This window comes from Pleurodeles waltl, chromosome 1_2 (genome assembly GCF_031143425.1).
Source record: "Pleurodeles waltl isolate 20211129_DDA chromosome 1_2, aPleWal1.hap1.20221129, whole genome shotgun sequence".
Lineage (NCBI taxonomy): Eukaryota > Metazoa > Chordata > Amphibia > Caudata > Salamandridae > Pleurodeles > Pleurodeles waltl.
In genome coordinates this window covers 341727089-341753907 of record NC_090437.1, presented here as the reverse complement: position 1 = coordinate 341753907, position 26819 = coordinate 341727089, and the positions used below count along the sequence as shown (strand labels likewise).

General features: G+C 42.3%; 1 protein-coding gene across 1 annotated transcript in view; it reads left to right on the top strand.

Annotated features, from left to right (window-relative positions):
- The window catches only part of SH3GL2 (SH3 domain containing GRB2 like 2, endophilin A1), a 629532-nt gene that overhangs the window by 447497 nt on the left and 155216 nt on the right, over positions 1–26819 (top strand). The window contains exon 3 of the mRNA XM_069239475.1: positions 15610–15682. Within this exon, the coding sequence (XP_069095576.1) occupies positions 15610–15682 (73 nt within the window). The remainder of the gene's footprint in view (positions 1–15609; positions 15683–26819) is intronic.

Genomic DNA, 26819 nt, shown 5'->3' with positions numbered 1-26819 from the left:
GTCTACATCACATAGTATGCACATGAGAGAAATATGATTTGTTTAGATAAGGAAACTATTGGACAAATTACTTTAATTTTAACTGTGTAAATTACTATAATTTCAACCGTGGGAAGGAGGAGGCAGTAGATATTCAATTAGAATTTGTTTTTCTGAGGCTGCATGACTTGCTATAAGATCATTCATGTGGCTTATAGCTGGTTGCTTAGCAAGTAATTAATGCACGCAGACTCTTGGGGTCAAAAGTAGTCTAATTTATTTTGGTAAGTCATAGAATGAGAGGGAAAGTCGAAAGAGAGGAGTTTCTGTTTGAAGCACTGATTTGCTTTGTAGATATGTGTGGCCCCTTGATGAGATCAGCTTTGTTAGATATTCAAGAGAGAGTGTTCAGTTTTAGGACTTTCAAAGTACTGCAAATAGCTTTGAAGGTATGCCTAGTCAGGAATAACACAGATTGTCAATTATCTTAAAAAAAAAAAAAAATGCAATGCAACCAATGGGATTGTTTCACAGTACGCACAGTACAACTTACTTTTTGAATACTTGGACCACAAATGTTCCTTTAAAAAAATGATTGTCCCAGTCATAAAAGAAGCATTACAAATAACCGCACGTATTCGATTCAGAGTGTTACATTTGTTGTGCTAATTGATTAGTGTGACCCTAGAGCTGAAATGTATTTTCCTTTCTCATGTTTTGTGCTCCTAATTGGAATGTCGATGGGCTAAAAATGCAAACCCAAAGAAAGAGTGCCTCGCAGTCCACCATGGAGAGGAATGTTCTGTATTTCATTAGCAGAAGTACAGTCCAGGCTTCCAAGGTTATTCGAGCAGAGCTTTAAAGAGAAAAGTCGTGCACACTAACAAACATTCCTTATTAGCTGAAGGATCCACGCCAGTAAAGCTTAAAGTGCAAAGATTAACTCTTGAAAAACAGATTCCTATTCATTGTCTTTAGCAGAGGCCCTTCTCCTCAAAAGAGAGAGGACTTTGTATTTGCATCCTCTGGTTGGTACTCAAGCGTCAAAGGAGGACATGAACTACTGCACAGTTATGAGTCATATTTCGCGCAAGTAGTTTGGACCTGATGTCAAGTAAAGTAAGGGTCATTGTCTAAAGCTATTTGTCTCAACATCAGAAAAGTTTGCTAATAGAATAGTTGGAAACAAAGCCAATTAAACCAACCAGCTTATGAACACAAAGACTTTATAAAACCTAATTCCGAACACCAGTATGGACAAATTTAATTTTCAGAAACATTTCTCCTTTTTTTATTCATTTTTTAGGTGGTTTGTATGGTGTTTAACACCAATGTCAGACCACTTCATTAGCCAGTCGTTAAAAATGAGAAGTCAATGAATATTGTTTGCTCCCTTTTTGAGGCCAGGACAAGTTGGATCAGGATAGTTTATTGGGATATTCATGGAAGTAATTTATATGTTTTCCTGAGATGTAGCCATCAGTATGAAAAGCGACCCTTTTGCCTTTATGCAAAAAACTGAGGCTACTCAATTTTCAAACGACAAATCTCCTAGTTGCTATTCTTGATAAGAGTGCACATAAAGGTTGTTTTGTGCATCACACTTCTACTATGGTAACCTGCAAAGAACTCAAAGGTAGGCAGTCTGTAGGATATTAACAGAAAATAGAGGCATCTTTTACATGTCACCCATATACACTGACAGACCTGTAGCATATTGAGCACCCACTGGTTTTCTTCTATAGCACATTGCAAGTTGTGGACAGTCATTCTGTTGGGCTTCATCTACTTGCACGTGTATTCTTATGGAATGTTCAAGGACATTTTCCATTCATGGAACCATACTTCCAGGGACAGTAATTAAATGCTAGCACCCAGGGCCATTGCTTCCAGTCTGTTGAAAGTAATACAATCTATTTATGAAGAGGCATGGGTAAAGGTCAAGCTTGCTCATGGGTGGGAAACCAACTACTCCATCTCCACAATTAAGGATCTGAAGCAGGGCTGTACCTTGGCATCCCTGCTTTTCAGCCATAAAGCAGAAGATTGTGGTACTGTGTTAGAGAAAGTGGGGGTATTTCTGCCAAAGTTAGGGTCAATACACATACAGATTGTGCAATATGTGGATGATCTTGTTATTTTTCACCAGACTTGGGTTGGTTTGATGAGAGCTCTTCAACAGCTGGACAGGTATGATCGAGAAAACAATTTGGCGGCTAACCCTCCTCGTTCTAGGGAAATGCTAGGATAATTGGCTAAGGGGAGGCATGTGTAAACAAGCATACCCACATATAATTATCACAGAGGGTGGATAATATGGGCTCCTCACATGCCCCTCTACTGGAAATGAGAACAACTTTTTCCAATCTAATTTTTTCCTTTTGTTGCTTGAATAAAAAGTTGGACAGTCCATCTGCTGGACCAATTTGGGGGCAATAGTATCAAATTAATCCCTGTTCTTTGCTTTGCAAATTTGCCAATAAGGTTGGAATGTGTCTAAACTTCCCACACTGCAAATTCCAAAGGGTTGTTTTTTGCTTGCCTTCTACGACCAGCCAGGAGCAAGTAAGATTAAACTTTGGCCTAGTTAAGCAAAAGTTTGAAATTTTGCATCCTCTATGAGGTGCTTTGGGTTGTTTACTGAAACATGTTAACTGGGGTGTGATCTCACGTAAATCTAAGGAATATGGAATCCACATTTCAAGGTAAACTAGATGCATTGCAGATACATGGACTTTGGTACTCTTCAATCACTTACAGTTCATTCAAGGTAGAAGTATATAACTAATTGAAAATAGTATCAAGATCATGGCACTGTGGCAACTTTGAGTTAATGAAGCATTGTAAGTCTGTTATTGTTTTTAAAACATATAGGGGGCAGGGTAATGATACCTGTCCCCATAAGCCTGGTGGGGGTCCCAGAGTGGCCCCCGAACCAGAAACCATTTTTTAAACAGTACCATAGATCTGTGGAGGATCCATGGATTTGCGGTCTCGTTAAAAAAGAAGCAGCCTCCTGTGCTTTTTTTAAAAATGCCCCGCAGATTAGGCCAGGGTCCTGGGGGGGCGACACTATGTAGTTTATTGGAGAGGTGGGCATTGCCCTCCCCCTCCCTGAGCCTTCTGTATGTTAATTATTGGTGTGGCCCCTCTCCTCAGTCCTCTTTAGGCTCCAGGGACCCAATCCCCAGGAGGGATTTTTGTTTCGGGGGAGAGAACAATGGGGGCCCCATCCCTGAGACTCTTTAAGGCCTCAGGGACCCCATCATCCAGGGTCTGTTTTCTTTTTGGAAAGGACATTCGGGCCCCTCTCTCAGAACCTTGGATCGGTCTTGGGGACCTCCATCACCCAGGGCCTGATCAAAGCAGTGTCATGGGGACCCCATAACTCAGGACACTGCTGTGTTCCTTGCCTGGGAGAATGCAGGCAGGTAATATAAAATGTATTCCCTGCCTGCACTTTACTGGGCAGGGAACACAACTTTGCTATAGCCCAGTCGGAAGCACAGAAACCTGCTCACGGCTAGGGGAGAACAAAGGAAACGAACCGGTTCCTGCAGGCACCCATGAAGGCTGCTGGCGGGGAGTCAGCAGGGGTCATGGAGCCCTTGTGGTCTCGCCTTGTGGCTCCTAATGATTAATATGCTATGGTTGCTCCTGGTGGTCAACGAGACATCCACTTTAAAAAATAATTGCTGGCTTCCACCAACACCTGATATGGCTGCTGGCTAAGGAGCCGTCAGAGGCTGTGTGGGCCCTGGGGCTCCCCCACAACCCCAACGATTTGTATGTTGAGGGTGAATGGGTGTGCACCGCGCCACCCATGTAAAAAAAAATTCTGGCTCCCTCTGGCACCTGTACTGGTGCTGGCTGAGAAACCAGCAGGGACCGTAAGCACCGTTGACTCCCGCCAGGGCTCTCAGCTTATAAAAAAGAAATGTAAACAAGTGTGGCCACTAGCACACCACCCCCTGAAAAAAACAAGAATAATAAATGAGAGACAGAAGCTGCTCATTTATCCTTCACTACTATGACAAGGAGTGCCTCATAACACCCTGTGTAGCAGAGGGAGAGCACCCGCAGGGTGCCGGGTTAAAACCCTGCACCTAATCCCATGCTGCACATGGTATTGTGCATCTTTCTTTACATTAAAAGCAATAGAAATTCACAGAAGAAACAAAGGTTCAAGTGATGGCATAGTTAGGAATTATAATATTGTTTTACCACGCATTACACATACAACTCATACCTTAGAAATTCACTGAAAAAGCAAATGTTAAAGGAACATTACAGTTAGGTGAAAATGTCAGTTCAAGCATAGTGTTTTAATTTTTTTTTTAAACTGAAATCCACCAATTACAATTAGCTCGAGTAACTATGACTTGTGCCTTTATCATCCGCTGCTTATTACCTCTCATATCACATCACTCTTGACATATTCTATGACATCAGTGATAACATCACTGCAATATATGAAATTACATTGTTGATGACACCACTGTGCATGTGATATTTTCACCTTCAGAATTCCCAACCATAGTGTCACTTTAACCTTTGTTTTTGTGGTTCATATATATATATATATATATATATATATATATATATATATATATATATATATTAATGTGTGTGTGTGTGTGTGTGTGTATATATATATATGTATATATATATATGTAGATAGATAGATAGATCAGTGTCCTGGTGAGCCAAGCCATTTGTTTACTTACTGGTGTTCTTTGTATGTGTGTAAAATATACATTATTAACCAACAAACATATACAAAAAAAGAATTGTAAAAAACTGTATAGGAAATGGGAGAAGATCAAAAACCTGCGTGGCGAAAGAGAGCTGAGCTTAGAAAGATAAACAGGACGATTGAAGACTGGAATCAAAGAAGGTTCCAATGAGATCAAAGACAAGGACTGTGATATATCAGTTAACATCACTGACGGACAAATTTGCAGCAATATTTGCACAAAACGACTAGGGAAATTGTTGGCACAACTTGGCCAGCAATGGTGCAAATGAATGGAACTTCTTTGCCTTGGGTCTATTGAGAAATGATGAAAAGTGAATGCTGCATAGTCTTCTGTAAGGCATAAACTAAAACAGGGGTTTCGTCAAACACCCCACCCACTTTACCAGCTAAAGCGGAGGTGGGAGCTCTTGATGGGCCTCTTCTGTCTGCAGATCAGCAGACAAAGACTCATACTTGAAAGGGTGGTAAGGTGGGTGAGTGGAAGGAATGATGGATGGATGAATGAGTGAAAGGGTGGATGATTAATACATGGATGAATGAAAGGATTGGTTTGAGGATGGATAAGTGAAAGGGAGGGAGGATGGTTGGATGAATGTAAGGATGGATGGACTGAAAGGCAGGATAGATGGACTGAGTGAAAGGGTGGATGGATGGATAGGTGAAATGATGGCTAGGTAAGTGAAAGGAAGGGTAGATGGATGCTGGATGAAGGGGTGGACAGGTAGATGAGGGATGACTGAGTGCAAGGATGGATGGATAGGTTTGAAGATAAATGGATTGGTTTAGATATGGATGGGGGTTGTATGAATGCACGGAATGCTGAAAGACTGAATGATGAATGAAAGATCCAATGGATGACAGATTGTAAAGGTGAAAGGGTGGATATCAGCGAATGGATGGAAGGATCAAATGATGAATAGATAGATGCTTGGGTGGAAGGGTGTCGTAGGGCTCCCATTGTAGTAATGAGACTGCTGGATTTTGGGCGGCAGCAGCACCGAGTATGGGGGGCTGAGTCTGATCCCACACTGTGTGACATCTGTCGGCCTAATCCTTTCGGCTAGCTAGCAGCACCTTACCAGCACCAGAGGTAAAAGGGATTTGCGGCACGATATCGCATGACACTTAGACTCCTGAGGGAAGTTGTGGTAGAACAGATCATACTCCTTTCTCTAAAACAAGTCTCTTACATGCAAAGACAAACAGAAGCAGAACCTTGGTTCAATAGGTGTTATTGAAGCAATTGCATTCTATGTAAAAAGGAATGAATTGTGACTATGAGGATAATGAAACCCAACACTAGTACAGCAGTGACCAGGAAACCTAGGGAAGTGAAATACAGGAAAAGTCTCACCATACTGTCACTATAGTGTATCTAATATCCCTCCCTACTCTACTAAGTTTCTAAATGAGAACAAGCAATGATAACCCTAATCTGCCCATCTAGTCCTGGGAAAGACATGTGTTAGAGGTAACGAAGAGGTCTGTTAGTCTGCTGGGAGTCCTCCCAGGTAAACAAAGAGGAAGCGTGAGGTTTCAGGAGAACTGCGACGACGTGCAGCATGAGATGGCAGGCTGGCTGGAAAATCCCCTCTGACTTATTTTCATACAGCTTTTTGTTTTATAATAAAACATGTTGGTTTTCTGATAACTGCCCTGATGTGATAATGCATCTTGTCTGTATAGGGTTATTGCGCTCTCTGGACCTGCAGTACCCGTAAAATACTGTATATGGCCTTGGAGTGAACGCAGGATAAAATGTCCTGCAGAGAAACGAATAACAATTCTGTGTGGAAGGGCAACTGATATAAAACAATAACACACTGCTACTAAAACGATGCCTTGCTAAAATATTAAGAGGAATAAAATGACAAGTGACTAGGTGAGAGGGCTCAGGCCTCAGACCCAAGCTAAAATATATGTGCCTACATAAACACTAAAATAGCCTCACAACAAGGGACAGACAAGCTCTTATGGGAATGGTTGCAATGACTTGCTTCATTTGCTTTGTGCCATAAGAGCTTTGGTTCAAAGTGGGTGTCATTTAATTTTCTAGCTACCCCTCTTTAGCTGCACGGGGGAGATCTGTCATCATGAAAGCGAGTGTTAACAAGTCATGCTGTTGAAGAAAATGAAATGCAGATGAGTGTGTTTATTTATAATTGGTCCAAGCTTGGAAAGATGGGTAAAGGGACTTGACACTCATGTAGCAAGGCAGAAAGAGCAAGGGCCTGCAATAGTGATAAAGTCAGGGGATCGAAGGTACTGGGAGATGCAATAACTAACATGTTAGCGCTCAAGAAAAGGTTGCCCAGCTCCAAGTCATGTTAAGAATTCTTGAGCTGCCCTCACAGACCCCCTCAGCAGAATCAGAAACCTAGAGACTATTTCATAATGGGAGAAAAGAAGAAATGGGCAGTCCTTTGGTGAAAAAGCCGTCACCGACAAGAGGATGTGAAAATCTTTATATGGCAGGTGCCCAAAGCAAAGGGAGTCCATGGGAGGTGTTGTGGAAAACTTTACATGAGACGCTTTTGCCAAACCCAGTCCTGGGGCTTGTTTATGGAATACTTCCTTATCACATCTGCATCAAGCAAAGGGAAGAAAGTCAAGAGGGAGAGAAAGGATCAAGTAACCAGCATGATAAACAGAACAGTACTAAATTACTGCAGGGGAGGCTTGAAAATTAAGGTCCCAGAAGTGAAATACAGAGCCGCTTCAATGACTGTGTGCTTAGTGCAACACGACTTCTTCCTCGATGGGCACATATCAAGCACTTTGTACCACTGAGAACTAGTTCAGATCTTTTTAGTTAGGCCATTGGTCCCATTCTACTGACATTTCTTGCAACCAGTCCTCCCCACGCTTTTATGGATCATGCCATCTTTGCCAATGTGCCTCCATGCCGGTGGATTATGTCCATAGGCACCTTGCAAAGGAGACATGAGCATACAGTTCTTCACCACTGGCACTGCTGAATGTCCTGTTTGATGAATGTCAAGGGCCCGAGTCGCAGAGGTGAACTTACACTTTTATGTAAGTTTACTGTTTTTTTGTGTGCACCAACTACGAGTTTAATTTACTGATAGTAATTATACTACTGCAGAGACTGTTCATATAAAGATAGGCATAGCTTTATGTGTGTGGAGTTCTCAGCCACGACTGCGGAAACTCCTCAGTTGCAAAATGACTATTAGTGCAATTAAACTTGTAGATTGTGAAAGCAAAAATAGTGAACATACACACGTGTGAGTTTACCCTTGTGAATCAGGCCCTTGGTCTACCTAGTCTTGATTCCACCTCAGGCCTCTTTCTTCCACCGCCCTGCACTTCCTGTCCCTGTTACTTCATTCTTGAAGGTTCTTTTTCATCTAAGCCTTTATCACTATTCTATCCTACCTTTATCTTTCTACTTCCATAAACCAATCATGCCATTACTTCTCTCTTGCTCTGCGCCAAAGTCTAATGATGAAAAATAAGTTCCTGACCCTAAAATGAGTGCCGGTGCCCACCACCTCGAGCCAGTAGTGCAAATCAAGCACCGGTCCTTTGTACCTAAACCTCTCGCTAGAGAGCTTGCACGGCATTCTTCAGGGACTGATTCGTGCCCCAGCTCCCCTAGCGGAAAGACTGAGCAGTTTAAAGAGCCCCGGAGCCACCTGATCCACTAGATCTGATTTAGACAGCTCTGCAAGGAACAAGCCAACCATAGTCAACTCCATATTGAAATGTTCATGATATTTCCAAATATGATAATACATATCCTACTTAATTATATATACTGATATCATTACAATCTTACTATTAATAGCGTCTATCTGTGTGCCTTATGTTGTTAATAGCAATCTGAGCGTTATTAGCCAGTCACCAAGGCCGCGAGATGAATCACGCCACGCGGGCTAGTGGCTGCCGGCGATCTCCCGCTCCGGTAATTGGATTCCCCTCATTATAAGGTAATGCGAGGGCGGTGGAACGGACCTCCTCAGTCACCTTGCACAATTCTGGCTCCAAAGGAACAAGGACAAAGGCTTTTCCCAAGTAAAATTACAATTATCCGTGCGATTATGCTTCAGCAGCATGGATGTGAAAATAGAAATGGCTTCTGCAGATGATGAGACATCTCATGACGCTGCTCTGAGTCACCAGGGGGTATCGCGTGCATTGCTGGTTATTTTTGTTCCGTGATTTTCCATTTTATCTGGGCAGCACTCCTAAGGCGATCGATAAATCCATTCTGTACCTAAACATTTCAGGCAGAGTTACATCTCACTTTCTTGCCACTTAACAGTTTATGCCAGTGTTGTCTTGCTTAAATCCTGATTAATGAATGTGCATACTTCAGGATTTTTTGTTTTTTATTTTTATTTTTTATGCTCACACTTTTTGCTTAATTTTTGTACTTGGGATACTAGTTCGAGTTGAAAATGCCTCTTGGGAGCTGTGAAACTGGATTTGTGCAATAGCATCTGCACTGCTTTAACTACTTCACAGAATGACTTCAGAAACTGTGTCTAAAATGTTACTGGTTAATTAGTTCAGGATATAATGATTCGCTTATGAGATACATAATGTGAGGCAGGATTTTGAACAAAAAAAAGGTTTTTTGACAGCAAGGTTTCAGACTGCAAGTTGCTGTGAAATTCCTTAGAGTGGTAACATGGTTGGAGAGGGTCCTCGTGTAAGCATGAACTGACTACCGCCATGCATGGTAGTCAACTGAGTTGTAGAGTTCGCTGTTGCTTGGCTGGTCGTAGGTGCACCACATATATAAAACTGAAAATGCAATGTCTTCCTTCGGCAGCAGACTCGCCCTGCACGAATATAGTTTTTATTCAATCATAAAAGCCCTAGAGAATTTGTCAGTGTCTCCTTAGTGCCTTAAGTTGACATGATATTTACCCACTGGCATCTCGGAAAAAAGACCATGGGGCATAATTGCAACAGATTGCCTAGGGCGGCGCCACAAATCTTTTTTCCTGTGCTGCCCTACGCCACTGTGAAAGGGCAAGAATGCACCTTATTTGTGAAATCCAGTGCATTCCTGTGCTTTCACCCAGCGCACAATTTGGTGCCAACTCAGACATCTTTGCAACATGGGGCACCTACATGCACAAAACCGACCCGGAGAGTGGGGTTTCTCTTTCCATGTGTGCTGCAGAATGCAGCACACATGGAAAGAGGAAAAAACGAGGAGAAATAAAAATATTTCTCCTTGTTACGCCTCCCCTGGGAGGCTTAAGGTTTTGGTGTTGTTCTAGGTTTACGTAATTTCGTAAATATGGCGCAATGTCAAAATCCATGGGTGAGAAACCCCAAAGCAACGCCCAAGGAATGCAGAGTAAGGCAATGCAGCGACTTGCCCTGCCTTGCTTTACTCCATATGCATATGTATGAGGCCATGAAAAGCAGCTTTGCATGGCCTCCTAGATACGGTTCTGCAGTCTGCCCCTCTGGAGCATCAAAAAAAGTGACGCTCCGGCAGAGCATCACTTTTTACAGGGATTGTAAATATGCCCCAATGTTTTTAGAACTCAGTTTTGATAATTGTAATTATTACATGTTCATTTAATTAATTTATTAATTATTACATTATTACACACACCCATGCGCGCGCTCTCTCTCTCTGTCTCATATATCACTTTCACTGATAATCTACTGCATTCAAAGCATCAGTAACTTACAAAACTGCAGCATTACACTTAAAGAAAACATGCTATCTGCTATAAAAATCGTTCCACTGCACTTCCACTTAACTGTTTTGCCTACTTGAAGTTGCTTTCACATGGTAACAACCCACTGGATTATTGCACAATTTTATAATTTGCAGTGGTGATTGGGAAAGTAATCTATGTTTTTTTCTTGTCAGGAATTCATGTTTGGTTCAGATACATACAATCATCAACTTTCACAAAGTCCTCATTACTCATACGTCGGCAACATGTGTACAAGATATTCCTTTGACCATGTTAAGAAAAAAGGTCACATTAGTCAAAAACAATATATTGCATCACTTTACATTTACTACACCTGTCTTCATCTGTATCTTGCTCTCCTTGGTCACCATCCAGTTCCTGGAGTAAAGAGAAAAATAAAGAAACAGGTTAGCTGTCCTTCCAGGACTCCTGACACCCAGAACCTGGGCAGGGGAGCCCGTTCGTGCCCTCAGGTGCCATTGTCACTGTCGTCTGTCCAGTGTTGTGTAGTCCTGCAGAAGACTATGGACCAAGATTGATGTTGCCTTATTTCCTACTACGAGGCAGTTTCTGGAAAAAATAAGAACATAATTAAAGCAGCACAGACGCCTGTAGCTGTCTTTGAGGTCTCCGAATGTGTGCCTCTCTGGGAACAAACCATACATTACCAAATCCACGAAGATGCACATTGTTGGTATCAAGGTGCAAACTCCGTGCCTAGGGTCTTCAACAGGTCCTGGGCATAGGCGCATTCCCAGAAGAGATAGTAGGATGTCTAGTCTACAGTGCATCCTCTCAGGCAGGTCTTGGATCAGTTGAGCCCTCTAGCATGCATGTAGGCTCTCACTGCTAGACCTCCTTGGATTGCCATCTGAGTAATGTCTTTGTGGTGGTTGGTCAAGAGCTTGGAGGTGACATGCTTCCACACGTGGTCCACTGTAGCAGACAAGAGGGCACCAATCTGTTCGCTGGTGTCCCTCACATGGATCTAGCATTGAATGATATTCGGAGTCCACTAGTTCAGGGCAGCAGCCACCAGACAAAATTCCTTAAAAGTCTTCTCCACTTCTTTGTAGAACCACAGGGTATCCCTGTTGTAGGAGACAGCGCTCACCCACACTGCTCATTTGAGCCATCTCCACATGGGTTACAGGGAAAAGCATGTCATCAGAAAGCCGAAATGGCTTTCATCTTTGGTCCTCAGGGGGCAGTTCATGCAGTGACACATGTATATTCCCCTCAGGATTGTGGTGACGTCCCGCACTCCTTTGCCTCCCTTGTTCATCTTGGAGTTCCAGATGAAGAAGAAAATCATTCTTGTGATGGCCTTGGGATTCAAGGCTGCGCTGGCCATATTTGAGCAGTGGACTGGAACACTGGCAGGGTCTCGTTCCACAGGACCAAAAACTTCACTTTGATCATCTGCTTCCAGAGGCTCCAGTGTCCTAGCTTCTTTCTCATCTTTGCCCATTTCCTCCGATGTCTCCTCCGCGGAACCTTCTCTGCCGAACCCGACTCTAAGGATCTTCTGGAAATCCTGCTTGGTAGGGAATGGCAGTGGGTCTCGGATGGGGGGCCAGTGGCTGATGAGCAAGGGTTCTGACTTGGAGCTGTTGATCTTCACCCCTGACACCTTTTTAAACTCAAAGCAAGTCCTCTCCGGTTCCTTCACGAAGTGCTCGTCCACACGGAAGACCGAGACATCGTTATGTAGAGGGAGCACTTCACTTCACCCTTCCATTTGCTTTCTGGCATATGCCTCTGATGTTCCTTTTCTGATGCATTCGGCAAGGAGCTCTATAACACAAATGAACAGAAGAGGTGAAAGTGGACAGCCACTTCTACTATGCAATTGAAATCACCACACATCAGAATGGTCCTGGAGGTCCCGACCTGCATCCTGAGCACTCTAAACATCTTGAACCTTTCATTCTTCTCTGGGGTGGGGGGGGGCATAGACCTTGATGAGCCTAACAGACCAGATTACCCTCTATGCCAGTACGATCATCATTTTTGGTCTAATTTATTATTGAGATTTTATTACCCAATGTAAATTAAACCATACAGATGTCCCAAACATGAAAACAGCATCTGTGATTGGGGGAATTGTTGTATGCTGCCTGACTTTACTTTGCTTTTGCATTTGGGAGAAGAAACATTCAGAAATGTTGCTTGGAACTATTGAAAAAGTATTTTTCTCAGTTACAAAGTTACAATTGCTTACCTGGGAACAATTGTTTGTTATATCCATTTCTTAATCTTTCAGACTTTTTCACCAATCAAACCGTAGGCGGAGCCATAAGAGTTATGCGGTTGGATAGGGCCAAACTATGTAACACGTTTGCTAAATTATTTGGAAAGGAAAAGTAAATTATGCAGCACAATATGTGATTCAAGACAAATTGTGCAGAAATCTGTGACAGAATTGTGTTTCTATTTTGACAACTTAATGTTCTAACACTCTGGTACAAAAGTGATTCCAGTGCTATAAAAAACAAAGGCTTATTAAGTAAGAAAGTGAAACATTTGTCGTAGTTGGACTCTTGCTCCAGGCAAGACTGCTGGTTTAAAGATGACAGTACTTATGTTTGTAGGCGACTATGCCAGTCCTACAACAAAACACAACTGTCGTCACAACCATTCCGGCTCACAAGCAGTACCTCACCAAAAACTCAAAACAGTAAAAGGTGATTTGTGGCAGCCTTTTCGCATGGACTCAAGAGTATGACATCGCAGGGAGCGCCGTGGTTAAAAGGATATTACCCCTTTCTCGCATAAACAACATGTCTCAATCACACACAGGCAATGAATAAGATGCAGTAAAGTTTCAATATGTTTTATTTTAGCAAAACTGCAATCTGCGATGTGTTGCATGGGCTGCAATGATTAGGATAATGAACAGTGCAAGAAACAGAATGGTAAAGACAAGAGTCATTAATACAAAGACCCCCACCATCTTGCAATATCATGAAATAACATGAAGTGTGTGATAGGTCCTAATACCCTAGCATGGTAGGCCTAACCTCTAACCTAGAAGAGAGCTAGGTATGGTAAACCTCAATCTGCCAATGCGTTGTCTGTGAGAAGAGCCCCCAACCCTCCTTACCTTGGAATGAGATCTCTTGCACCGACTCCGTATGTACACGAAGACTGGGTCAGCGTCAAGGCGACGTGCAGCGATGGCATCTGGTCAGAATCCCTCTGGCTATGTGTTAAAGTGAGGAGTATTTATACAGATCTACTTGGACCCCTGACATAGGTTTATTCCCAAACAATAGAAAACCCATGCTTGGGACGGCAATTAATTTAAACAATTCCCTCGAAAGCATGAAGAGGCAAGGCACCTAAAGTGAACACCTACAGTTTGTTTGTCTTTGTCTCTTGATCTTGACACCTTAGAGCAGTGGCACTGATTACGCATACTAAAACATGGGCCTAACTCCAAACAAGGCAGCCATCTTAAAAGATTTAATTAAATAAATGTGATAAAACAGAGAAAGCTAAGTTGGGTAAAAGTCACTGGGTGACGGGGTCACGAGTCTGCAAGCCACATGCTAAGCTAACTCCTGTATCCCATTAAAACAAACTAGGATTCACTACACATTCAGCAGTTCTTATTTCAAATATTATTTACCAACGATTAATAATGTTTGTTTCATACAGAAGTACAGGAACCTCACTTAATTAACAATGTCCTTCCTCAGTGGCGTAACAAAAATTGAGGGGGCGACCTGCAAAGTACCTTTTTGGGGGCCCCCTCGCCTTCGGACCCAGTCATGGGCCTGCCGCTCGTGCACAGTGTGCTGTGGTGAGGGGCCCCCTGGAGCCCGGGACCCCCCCCAGCACCACAGGAGCTGCGGAGGCCTTTGTTTCACCACTGCCCTTCCTACCTTCCAAAAAAAAGTAGTTTATGTACAACATATAAAACATTGTACTTAGCAGATAAAGAGCCTCTATGGACACGTATTTTATAATAAAAAATGTCCATCATTTGTTTGCAGCTCCCACTTTGTTCTTCGGGTTACCTTTAGTCAGGCCATATGGCCTCTGGAGGAGATGTGGCCTAACCCTAGAGATGCTAATTTTGGAAGTGGCTAACCAGGTTTGAATCCAGGCCTCAGCTTATCATCGTGTGATTGTGAACAAATCACTTGACAAACCTATTGCTAATAAAACATAAAAAAGGTAAAGACTGCTCTCGTGTAAAATGCCTAGCTCTAATGTAAAGTGCCTTGATGCTTTTTCCGCAAGTTTGCACCTTATAAAAGCGCAAAATTAAAAAAAAATGTAAGCAGCACTGCAGAACTCTATAGTACATTTTATATTTATTATGTCCGTGGTTCTGCAAGGGATGTCTTTAGGATTCAAGGCATGGGACCTACAAAAGACAATCAAAATGTTTACGATTCTTCTAAAGTTTGAGTGCCCTGTTAAAATACTTGCAAACAGCGTATGTGAAATGACTATCAAATTATGTGAAGTGTTACACGAAAAAAGATCACAGTGAAGATGGAATCATTCCTACCGCCCTCTTCGAATCCTAAGTAAATATTTAAGGTTTTTAGTTCCTGCTCAAGGAAAAACCCTGACCTCAGTCCATCAGACTGGAAGGGCTGCACTATCTGGGCAACATAATCATCTATTTTAACATCTACTTACAGAAATCAACAGCTAAAGTTAACCTTCACAAAGTGTCAAATGCGGCATTGCTCCCGCGTGCACAAATCTGAATAACTTAATAATCCACTTAAATTAGAAACATTGTTTAGAAATAAAAACTTTACTTCCTATGATAGTATATATGTTGAGTTCTGCAAAAAATATACAGTAAATCTCAAAAGTCATTGTCTCTTTTTTCCCGTGGCCATGTCTGTCTAAATGTAACAATGATAATGTTATGAACAGTTTAACTTTAATGTGCATGATCGACCTGACCGGTGGGGGGCACTCTTGTGAGGTATATTATTTTATACTTAAAAACATATTTTGCATGGCATGTTGTTTGGCGCGCTTTGGCAATTGAATGCCATAGACAATGCTTTGTAGACCTTTAACCGTTTTTTGAAGTTAATGCAACATGACTTTTTCCATGTAGCGCAAACCGCATTCACTGCCATCATCACAGCTGTCGAGACACACGAGTAAGACATGTATCCATCCTGCTCTTTCTTCTTTCAGAAAGTGGACGTGACCAGTAGGGCGGTGATGGAAATAATGACCAAGTCCACTGAATATCTTCAGCCCAACCCAGGTAATGATAAACACATTGCATCATTTTTAGTGATGTTTAAAGTTTTCACAGATTCGTCCTCTTCTCTTCATGTTGTTGCACCATCTTCATGAGAGACATTTCATAAAGTAAACAGTTCTGCATGCAGTATGGGAGAAAGGCCAGTGGGGAGAAAGGATGGCGATGGAATGGTTTGTGGGGTCCTCTATCTACGAACTGGATATTGGCCCCATCTTCCTATCTCTCCAAGGAACCGTGGTAAACCTTAACATTTCCTTTCTGGGTTTGGCAGCAAGCACCTCACGCAAGAGGAATTCTTGAGATTCACTCGCAACTAGACCATGGTGCAAATCATGTTGCTTAGAATGGTCGCATCCCACTAACAACACCATTGATCCCAAGCTGCTTATATGCAGGTGTCCCAAAAAGGAAAAAGGTCCGGGTGCAACGGTTGCACCTGTTCTCTAGTTGAGACTGCCAGATAAGAGTGACTCCATCCTGCAGCGACGGTGTTAACAATGCATTGATTTGACACACTAAACAACTAGTGCCTCCAAAAATGTACTATGTTTTACTAGCTCACTTCTTGCTCAGGTCATGTGGACCTTTGAGTTTTTATGGCTTAATTGTCTGCTGTCATCAGGCAATTGTGTGAGCATGACTAGAGAGTGTTTTTGACTCCACCCACATGTTGGGAGACAGGATAACATGTTTTGATTGTGTGCTTCCACAAAAAAGTGCTTGCCTTCTAAGCAGCAGTGATCATTTTGTTAATTTATGCAGCTGCCCGAGCTAAAAATATCAAGGGCAAACACGTGGTAATGGTGTAAATGTGTCTTTGATAACTAGATAATTTATGGATTTGTGTTTCTCTGGCAGCAGCACAGATGAGAGAAGGACAGCTATGGGGAATGTATGTCATTCCATATGTTGTTGAATGTCTGTGTCTTTTGTTATTGTGATTGGTAAGAGGCTGAATGTGAGAATGAGTCAGTGGATGGGTGAACGGTTGTATCAGTGCAAAGATGACTGATAGAACACATGTGTGATGACCTATTGAGTGCCTAAACCCATTAGTGACACAAGAGGCTCTTTCATTTATAATCCAGACATATTGGCATTGTCAATGCTTGTATGTTGAAGACAGTTTCCATGTGCCTGTAAATAGTTATCTATTGTGGCTAAACTATGAGCTCTGTTTTTCATAGAAGGATATTGGGTCAATTAGATCAAAATGTGATGGTTAGCCTTAACTTCAGCTACAATTTGTTTCTACAATGTGGTGTGTGATTGAGATTCAGGACACATTCTTTAATTAACTTAGAGCTCTGGCCGACTATTATGGATATCATTGAGTTTGCAATCACAGCCTTAAGCAAGCTGCAGTTTTCAAAGTGAGAACAACCTTCTGCCTTTTCATATTTTTAGGAATGTGCTTTGTGATGTGCAATATTTAATGTATAGGCTAGGCTACATTGTGGCTTGTTGTTCAGGTACCATCAAGTAAACGGAGACACTACAGTAATTAAAGTCAAAGGAAAGGTAAATAGTAGAACAATTGAAGATACACATTTATGAAGTAAATAATGAAGCTAGAAGGGGCGAAAAAACAAAATCAGTCTTGTGAGGGCAGGAATGTATGCAATAAATGAATGTGACAAAGTACATTACAATTTCTCTTCTTTTGATTGTGCTGTCACCATGGTTCTGCACATTTGCTTGGGAGGGGAGATATAACCCCATAAACTTGTGTCCACTTTCTATTCCAAGAGCATATACAGTGGAAGATCATTTTTTTGATTAAAGAGTCTAGTAGGAATTAGTTGAATAAAACCAATTCAGTAAATGTTTATCACAGACCGAGGGCAGCTCTTTTATTTTTGCACCTACATCAGCAGTTTGCCTCCTGTTCAGTCAAAATTATGAAGTTAGGGTACATTAGCAAAGTGTAATATGAATTTAAAATTAACCATAGCTAGTGTGGTGGAACAATTACTGTGCTATGTATGTGAAGCCATGTTCATGGAATAAGGCATCATCATCTACATTGTCTCCTAAAACGGTAATTATCCATCAAGAGTATCCCGGAGACTCCACCAGCGTTACATGCACTAATGCATGACATGCTTTATGACAGCGCTACCAACATACAAAAGGGATACAAAGGTAGCAAAGAAGATATATCCATTTCTTCACTCCACACCACATGTCAGAAGCTCAGTAGAATATGGATGTTTTTATAGCAAGTAAAGGTTTTGTTTGAGCCTTTTACTTTTTATTTCTGTTCAGACAGAAAATATGAAAGCAGATTCAGTGACTTTCACCCATATATGTGCAAACACATTCCCATAGTGGTGATTGTGCAACATACTGGAACCGTGTATATTGAACAACCTCAAACTAAAGGTAAACAAGCTCCTTTATCTTGTTAGTGTTGCTAGCAAGTTTCAACATTCCAACAACTCACCATTATTGATTTTTCCTTGTGAATGATGGTATGCTACACACAACTCTGCAAATCCATCATTATTTATTCAGAAAATGATTTCCCACGCCATTGACTTGTTACCTCATAGCTGTTGTATGACAGGATCTGTCCTGGGAAAATCCAGTAGATTTCACTTGGCCATATAGCAGTACAGGTACACCAACGTACCACTCAGAATGAGAAAAACAGACAGCTTGTGTTTCATGAAGTGCTAATGAAGTTGTTCAAAGGGAGTTCACACCAGGAATTTAATGTTACCTGACTGAGGCAAAGATATTTGAGTAGCTTCTCTTCAACCTTTCTTCTGGACGAGCACACTCAAGAAATCTGGACTAGTATTTTATAAGAGTTTATTAGAACCCAATCTAGAAAGAAGTATTTGCAAAATATTACAGCAGATATTAAAAGAGAAGTAGCAATGATGAAGGAACAAAGAGTAAATCATGTAAAAGCTGACAGCATATTTGATTACATAAATTCCCTTCTTACTAAGTCTTGGCTAATAATTAGCAATAAATGTTCTGGCCACCTAAAGAACAAAAGAGAGTTCTTCATTAGCTCTCAGCAAAAGTGGCAGGCTGACAGATCTGCACTCCCTTCAAAACAAAGCAGTTCCAGCCAGTGGTGTAGCGAAAGTGTCATGGGCCCTGTTGCAAGCTGTGTACAAGAAGACGTTCATTAGTTGTGTAGTGAATGGACTTTTATTTCAATGAGCTTTATAATGACCATAAGTTGGAAACATCAAAGTAGAACATGAAAAACCACAACAAGAAAGCAAAGCAAAAGATAGTCTCCTACAAAGTACAGGTCAACTGACTCAGGGCCTGAATCAGAGTTTTGTGGACAGGTTACTCTGTCACAATGTGATAGATATTCTTACAAGTGTCAAAGGATATAATGCACTTGTAATAAGGAGATCAGTGTATTAAATCCAAGACTTTGGCGGTCATTCTGACCGCGGCGGTCGGCAAGCGGTTCCCGCCGAAAGACCGCGGCGGGCATTCCGGCTTTCCCGCTGGGCTGGCGGGCGACCGCCAGAAGACCGCCGGCCGGCCCAGCGGGACAGCCCCTTCAACAATGAAGCCGGCTCGGAATGGAGCCGGCGGAGTTGAAGGGGTGCGACGGGTGCAGTGGCACCCGTCGCGATTTTCACTGTCTGCACAGCAGACAGTGAAAATCTTTGTGGGGCCCTGTTAGGGGGCCCCTGCACTGCCCATGCCAGTGGCATGGGCAGTGCAGGGGCCCCCAGGGGCCCCACGGCAGCCGTTCCCGCCATCCTGGTTCCGGCGGTGGACACCGCCAGAAACAGGCTGGCGGGAAGGCGCTCGGAATCCCCATGGCGGTGCTGCAAGCAGCGCCGCCATGGCGGATTCCCTGGGCCAGTGGGAAACCGGCGGGAAACCGCCGGCTCCCCTTTTCTGACCGCGGCTTTACTGCCGTGGTCAGAATCACCCAGGAAGCACCGCCAGCCTGTTGGCGGTGCTTCCGCCGCCCTCCGCCATGGCGGTCATGGACCGCCAAGGTCAGAATGACCCCCTTTGTGTCATGAAAGCAAACTTCAACACAGGGTCGCTGTCCTATAACCAAGTTAACTAATCAGAATTCAACATTTGGCTAGGTACTTTACAGAAAGCCAGTATAGAAGATTCAAAGTTTGGCTAGGTTCTTTACATAAAACCAGTACAAAAGAAACAAAGCTTGTTTCAAGAAATCCTGACTAAGATGTACCATAAATCAAAAATCTTCATAAATCCAAACACAAAGTTGTGTCCCTCAAGGGAATTTGCTACAATCAGATAAAGTCAGCCTCCGTCTGTGTGCTTAATTGACCCACATTTGATAATTTGATGTGGACTGTTCATGTTCTAGGTCAGTAAGTTTAACTGTGATCTTATGTGGACCTTCATTCAGTCCATGCACATGAGGGCCAGTCTGTGGCCCATCACACCATGGATATCCTTGCACCACAAGGTAATCGTGATTGAAAATGGATTTAGTTTAAGAAGCTATTCTCTCAAACTGCTCTCTTGTGCCTATCAAATAGTGTTAGCTGAGCCACACAATGTCCAAGGCCCTTTCTATTCCTCTGCTCCCTCTGCTCCCTGTAAAAAGAAGGGCTGGGTGAGCAAGAGCTACACTCCACATAGCAAAGCCTGTATTGCATTTCTGTAACATTAACAAACCTTCAAGTGTAGCGAGGGAAATCACAGTAACTTATTCAGGGGTAACTTATATACCTAAGTTCATCCCCTGTCTTGAGTCTAGAGGATGATAGGATTGCTTCTCTGCCGCATGAGCAACTATTGACATCTGCATCACACTCTTCTTGGTGTTACCTAGTCTGTCACAATGGAAGTTTTTCAAAGGTTGCTCAGAAACTCTTCAACTTTCCTGTTCATGGACATCTTTTACTGGTCACCTGGGGTTGCAGCTGCGACCCTGGCTTGCTCCTTGCAACCCCTCACACTCCTTTGCAATCCCGAGCATGAGGGATCAAAAAGGAAGGGGCAGGAACTGAATGAAAATGGGGCTTATATGTGCCCGGTTTGCTTTTTATTGCTCGTCCTAAACTCCGACGTTTTCATTAGTTTGTATCCTCAGTGACTCCAGAAAGGGACTTCTAGGGGGACACTCAAGGGGGTCACAGATAAAACTAGTGGGGTAATTTACAACTTGCAATCATGAAGACTGTGTGCATGAGTTTATTTTACATTTGTAGATCAATAAAATAGTATAAGTTTCTAAAGCACATACAATTTTTTGTACTGCTTTTTGAAATCCGTCTCAGTGATACTCAAAGTACGGTCCCGGGGCCACATGCAGCACCCCTGAATTTCACATACACCCATTCCCCCCTTTAAACCCCTCCTCCAGCAGAACAGCTGCACTGGGCAGCTGTGTACGTGATCAAGCAGTAACAGAGAAAAAGCCCAAAAGATGTCCTGGACCAATTAACTTTAGCAAAGCATTATCTTTTTAAAGACATTTTGCTACAAACGTGTAAAAATATGATAAAGTCTTGTCAAAATAAAAAATAAAATTGTATTTAATGAACATGCAGATGCGTTCACCTTAGCACATCAGATTATGGTATGGCATTCAGAAATATTTTAAAACTGATAGTTTTCAAAAACTGAACATAGAAACATTCATGCCTCCGGCCACACTAACACCATGCCAATAGTGAACTAAGAGGAAAGTCAATAGTCACATAGAACCTTCTGGGTGGTCTGGGTTGTTATTTTATATGGACAACATTATAGTTTATTAAATCAAACACAAGATAGAAGGTTTTGTACATCACATATCCTGAACTTATGTATTTCAAGGTTCCATTATATGTCAAAACTAAGAAAAAGGAGGCAAAGTAAAATTCGACAATTGGCTGGGATCACACAGTTTTGTCAAGTGGGGAAGCCAGGATTGATCCCAATTTTTCTGCTTTCACATTGTGCAGTTAATTCTGTTTCATTCCTATTCAATAATCAAGTTACTTCCTTTTTACACTTGAATCTCCCAAGCTAGTGATGGTGCCCACCTTAACCCCATTGTCTCATGTTATAATGTGCTATTGGTTAGAATAGAATGTTGGTGGGTTGTTATAGAAACAGTGTCTTAGTAACGTGAGATTCTGCCTGGGAACGGTTGATTCAAGCTGGCCGAGGAGGAGGTCACATTTATGTACTGTGCTTAATAAATACGTAATGAAGACATCCTCGCTGTCCAGACCCATCATTACAACATAAATTTGGCGACGAGTTGGAGCCAGCTGCGATGAGTTGGAGCTAGCCAGACCTAGAAGTGGTGTGACCTCTATCCTCAAGGAGTAAACGGACTAGCGTGCAGTGGAAAAGAGAGGACTTCATTGAATCTATGCCTGGTTACAATACAGCTGTATTGTTGATGGTGATTAAAGGTTAGGATTGTCGGAAGGAATCAACGGAGGCTGTGGTCATCTGGAGACCAAAAGGGAAGAGAAAGGATATCGTTGGAGTGACGTCTTGCTACAATTTAGCGCATACAGTACAGTGCAGATACTGTGGGTAAAGGAAACACAGCCAACGGTAGTTATAGGTTGCGGGCGCTGTGTGGAGTGCGACTTTCGTTCAGCGCAGAGCGCTAGAGTCCGGAAAAAGGAAAAGAAGGGACTCGGTTGAATTTTAACTTTTGCCTTGTTACTATACAGTGTTTGTGCTTCAATTTAGCGCTAAATTGCTACAATCTAGCGCATACAGTACAGCGCAGGTACTGTGTGTAAAGGAAACACAGCCAATGGTAATTATAAGTCGCGCGCGCTGAGTGGAGCGTGGTGGTGTCTGTTATTCTTTCAGCGCAGAGCGCAAGACTGGCTCTGTTATTCTTTCAGCGCAGAGCGCGAGACTGGCTGCGTGGATAGCGCAATCTGCAGCGCGTAACTCACCTCAGTTCTTCACGGCGACCGCGGAGTGGTGTGCGGTCACATCCTGCAGCGTGTGGGACTTGAGCTCATCTCAGTTTTCACGGTGGGCGCGGAGTGGTGTGTAGTCTCATCTGTGTTCGTTCTTTATCTCAAGAGGTCTTCACGGCAAGTGGTTCCGGTGTTATGGTATTAGAGGAAAGGACCTTACCATCAACTTGACATGAACTTAAGCTGGTCACAAGCTGGAAAACTTGAGATTTTAAATTTGACTTGGTATATCTTCATGTTCTTATCGCATTATTGTTGTTTACGGGGAAGATTACTTTGATATTTTTGATATTTGTATTTTAGGTGTCAACATCAACATGGATTTGCATTCCATTGCGCCACCACCATTGTTTTTACCTCAACCTGGTGAGCCTTCGCTTGAATGGGAAGAATGGATAGATGTATTTGATAACTATTTAGAAGCAATAGATGGGCGCAACTTTTCTCTTGGGAGGAAAAAGGCCATTTTATTGAATGCTTTAGGAAAGGAAGGGCAACACATCTTTAAGTATCTACCGGCTTTACCCATTCAAGAAGACCAACCTGATGTAGATGTTTATTCTGATGCTCGTAAACGTTTAGAAATTAGATTTGCAAAGGGTCGAAATATTGTAATTAGACGACACAAATTTTACACTCAGCCACAACGTCCTGGGGAGTCGATTGATGACTTCATTACTAGATTAAGAGAATTATCGTTAAAATGTCAGTTTGGTCCAATGACTGAGGAGATGATACGTGATCAATTGATAGTGCAGTGCAACAGTCGCAAAATACAAGAAAGATTGTGGGCTGCTAAGAATCCTACTCTAAAAGATGCCATTGAGATAGCTAAAGTTATTGAGGAGTCTGAATATTGCATGAGAGTAATGGAAAAACGGTGTGTCAATCATCGGTCAACATACAGAAAGTCAAGTTTTTAGCAGCAAAAGTGGTACCAGTGCATACAAAGGTGGTACAGGTGGTCAGAGGGTAAAAACAACAGGGAAATCATGCAATAATTGTGGTAGCTACAACCATGTAACTAGAGCAAGAAATTGTTTTGCGAAGGGAAAGGATTGTAGGAAGTCTAATCAAAAAGGACATTTTGCCAGGATGTGTCGAAGTTCTGCAAAGATGAGAGTAGCAGTGTTATCAGAGGGATCTGATGATAATTTGAATGAATGCCCAGATAGAGTATTATTAGTGGAGGATGAATATTATAGAAAGCAAAGATCCACAGCTGAATTTCGCATTATGGGACAGGCAATTCACTTAATGCTTGACTCTGGGTCTCTTTATACCATTATACCTAAGAGTTTATTCAGGTCCAAGTGGCCAGACATTAAGTTATTGCCGAAAGACATCAACCCTGTTGGGTATCAGGGTGAAAAAATTGATATTATAGGTTATGTGGTAGCTGACATCGCCTTTAGTGAAAGAATTATCCAAGGGAAAGTATATGTTGCAGAAGCGGGTCCGCCGATTCGTGGGTGGGCTCATCAATACGATTTACACATCATTATAAATCCACGTGCGGAGAATCCTGTCATGGTTGTTCAGGAGGTTACATTGGAAGACATTATTAGGGGTGCCGATAATGTGTTTCGTGAGGATATGGGTGAACTCAAAGGGTATGTGCATAAGATTAAATTGAAACGTGGTGCGATTCCTATTCAACATAAAGTTAGAAGGGTACCTGTTCTGGTAAGAGAAGAGGTCAACAAATTAATATGTGACATGTTAAAAAGGGGAATAATTGAGCCAGTGGAGACGGCAGAGTGGATTTCTCCAGTGGTTATCACACGTAAAGCTGATGGCAAATTGAGATTTTGTGTTGACTTGAGGAGCCTAAATCAATCTGTTATTGCAGACAATTTTCCACTTCCAAATATCAACGAACTTTTGACTCTCCTGAAGGGTGGAAAAATTTTCACGAAACTAGATCTGAAGCATGCATATCATCCGATTAAATTGCACAGTGACTCTAAATCTTTAACCTCCTTCATAACTATGGAAGGCACGTTTCAATTTACACGTATGCCGTTTGGGTTATGTTCGGCGGCTAGTGTGTTTCAGAGAGTGATGACTGATGTATTCCGTGAATTGGAAAATGTTCTATTTTTCCAGGATGATATCTTAATTTTTGGAGACACAGTGGAGAATCATAATTTCACCTTGAAGCACGTCTTGGACAGAATTTCTAATGCTGGGCTAACTTTGAGGAAGGAGAAATGTGTGTTCTTAGTCAGGGAGATAGAATATCTCGGGCATACTCTTTCAGCGGAAGGTATCAAGCCTAAAAAAAACCTACTTGATTCCATTAGATTGGCTCCATCGCCGCAGGACAAAGATCAATTAAGGTCTTTTTTAGGAATGTTAGAATATTACTCAAAATTTGTGAAGAATTTCGCCTCTAAGACTTAGAGTTTGAGAGGGTTGTTAAGGAAAGGGGCAAGATTTTCATGGACCAACATTCATCAAGAGTGTTTTGAGAGTATTAAAGAGGAGGTGTGCTGCGCTGGTATATTGACTCCATTTGACATTGGAAAGAAATCCACAATTACGGTAGATGCGAGTGCATGTGGTATAGGGGCAGTTCTGGCACAAATACACCCAACAGGTGAGAAGACTGTTGCGTTTGCTTCACGTTCCTTAACGGATTCAGAGCGCAATTACTCCGTTATCGAGAGAGAAGCTTTGGCCGCAGCTTGGGGCATGGAGTATTTCAGAGTCTATGTATGGGGAACAAGAGTGACTCTACGTTTCGATCACAAACCTTTGTTGAAAATTTTGTCTTCTGGTGGTGCTGGCAAGTGTTCTGCAAGATTGGCTCGACTAGCTGCAAGGTTGCAGGAATATATGTACGACTTAGAATACATACCAGGGTGGAGGAATGTGCAGGCAGACTGTTTATCACGCTTACCTTTAGGTTGGGAGGTAGTTGATGGTGAAGGTGTACTGAAATACGAAAGTGAAGGTGCAGTTGTGAGTGTTTGTGATGTAACTCATTGGACCTTGGGGGCGGTGAGTAAAGAAGAGTGGGAGCGAGCTTTTACACATGATGAGGTGCTTATGGGAGTAGTTAAAATTATAGTGGAAGGGGGAAGGAGAGAGAGTACGTTACCCCCAGCTCTTAGACCTTATGGTAAGGTCTTGGACGAATTATATATCTTGGACAAAGGAGTTTTAGTACGGGGAGAAAGGTTGATACCTCCTGTAGGTGTCAGGAAAAGGTTATTTGATATAGCCCATGAAGGACACTTAGGACAAACTATGTCAAAGAAACGCCTCAGGGCTGAGTTTTGGTGGCCAGGAATGGACGATGATGTGGTAAACTGGGTGGAAAGGTGTTCTGAATGCATGGAGAGTGAGAAAAGGTTGAAGGTGGGCAAACAAACGGTGTGTGGGACCATGCGGGATCCAGGCATAGCTTGGCATACTGTGTGTGGTGATTTTATTGGTCCAATTGCAGGAGTAAGTTATAGTCAGAGGTTTGCGTTTGTATTGATTGATTTGAATACCAAATGGTTAGTAGTTAAGTTTATGGCGGAAGTGACGACGGTTTCTACTATGAGGGTGCTATCCGAGATTTTTAGTGAGGAAGGTTATCCTGATTGTCTCATCACGGATAATGGTACTCAACTTACTTCAGATCATATGAAACTATTCTTAAATGAATGTGGTGTGAAACATGCATGCACTTCTCTCTATAATCCTCAAGGAAATGGCACTGTAGAAAGAGCTAATAGGGTAGTTAAGGGCGCCATTCAACTAGCTTTGGCGAATAGACTAAGCGTAGGAAAAGTTGTGAGTGATTTGGTGTGGGCTTATCGGTCTACTGTGCACAATACGCTAGTATCTTCACCTTTTGAGTTGATGCGGGGCAGGAAGCCCAGTACCAAATTAACACCGTTTTGGATTAAATCCCTGCTGGAAGGAAATAGTTTGGAGGAGGAATGTCAGAAGGGTGAAAGTAGACACACTAAAAAAATAAGTTCTGGGGATTGGGTAAAAATTAAATCGGGACGGTGTGCTGGGGGATTGAACAAATTTCGTGGGCCGTTTCAAGTTAAGCATGTTGGCAGATGGCATGTTGTGTTAGAAAATGGTGAAAAGTGGAATTTTAGGAGGGTAGCTAGGTTTGGTGCGCAAGACTCAAAGTTTGGTACACAGAGGAGTGAGTGTGAGGGGTCAGTGTTGGGTGAGGATGAAGGAGTAACTTCAGAATCTCGGAGTTCTAC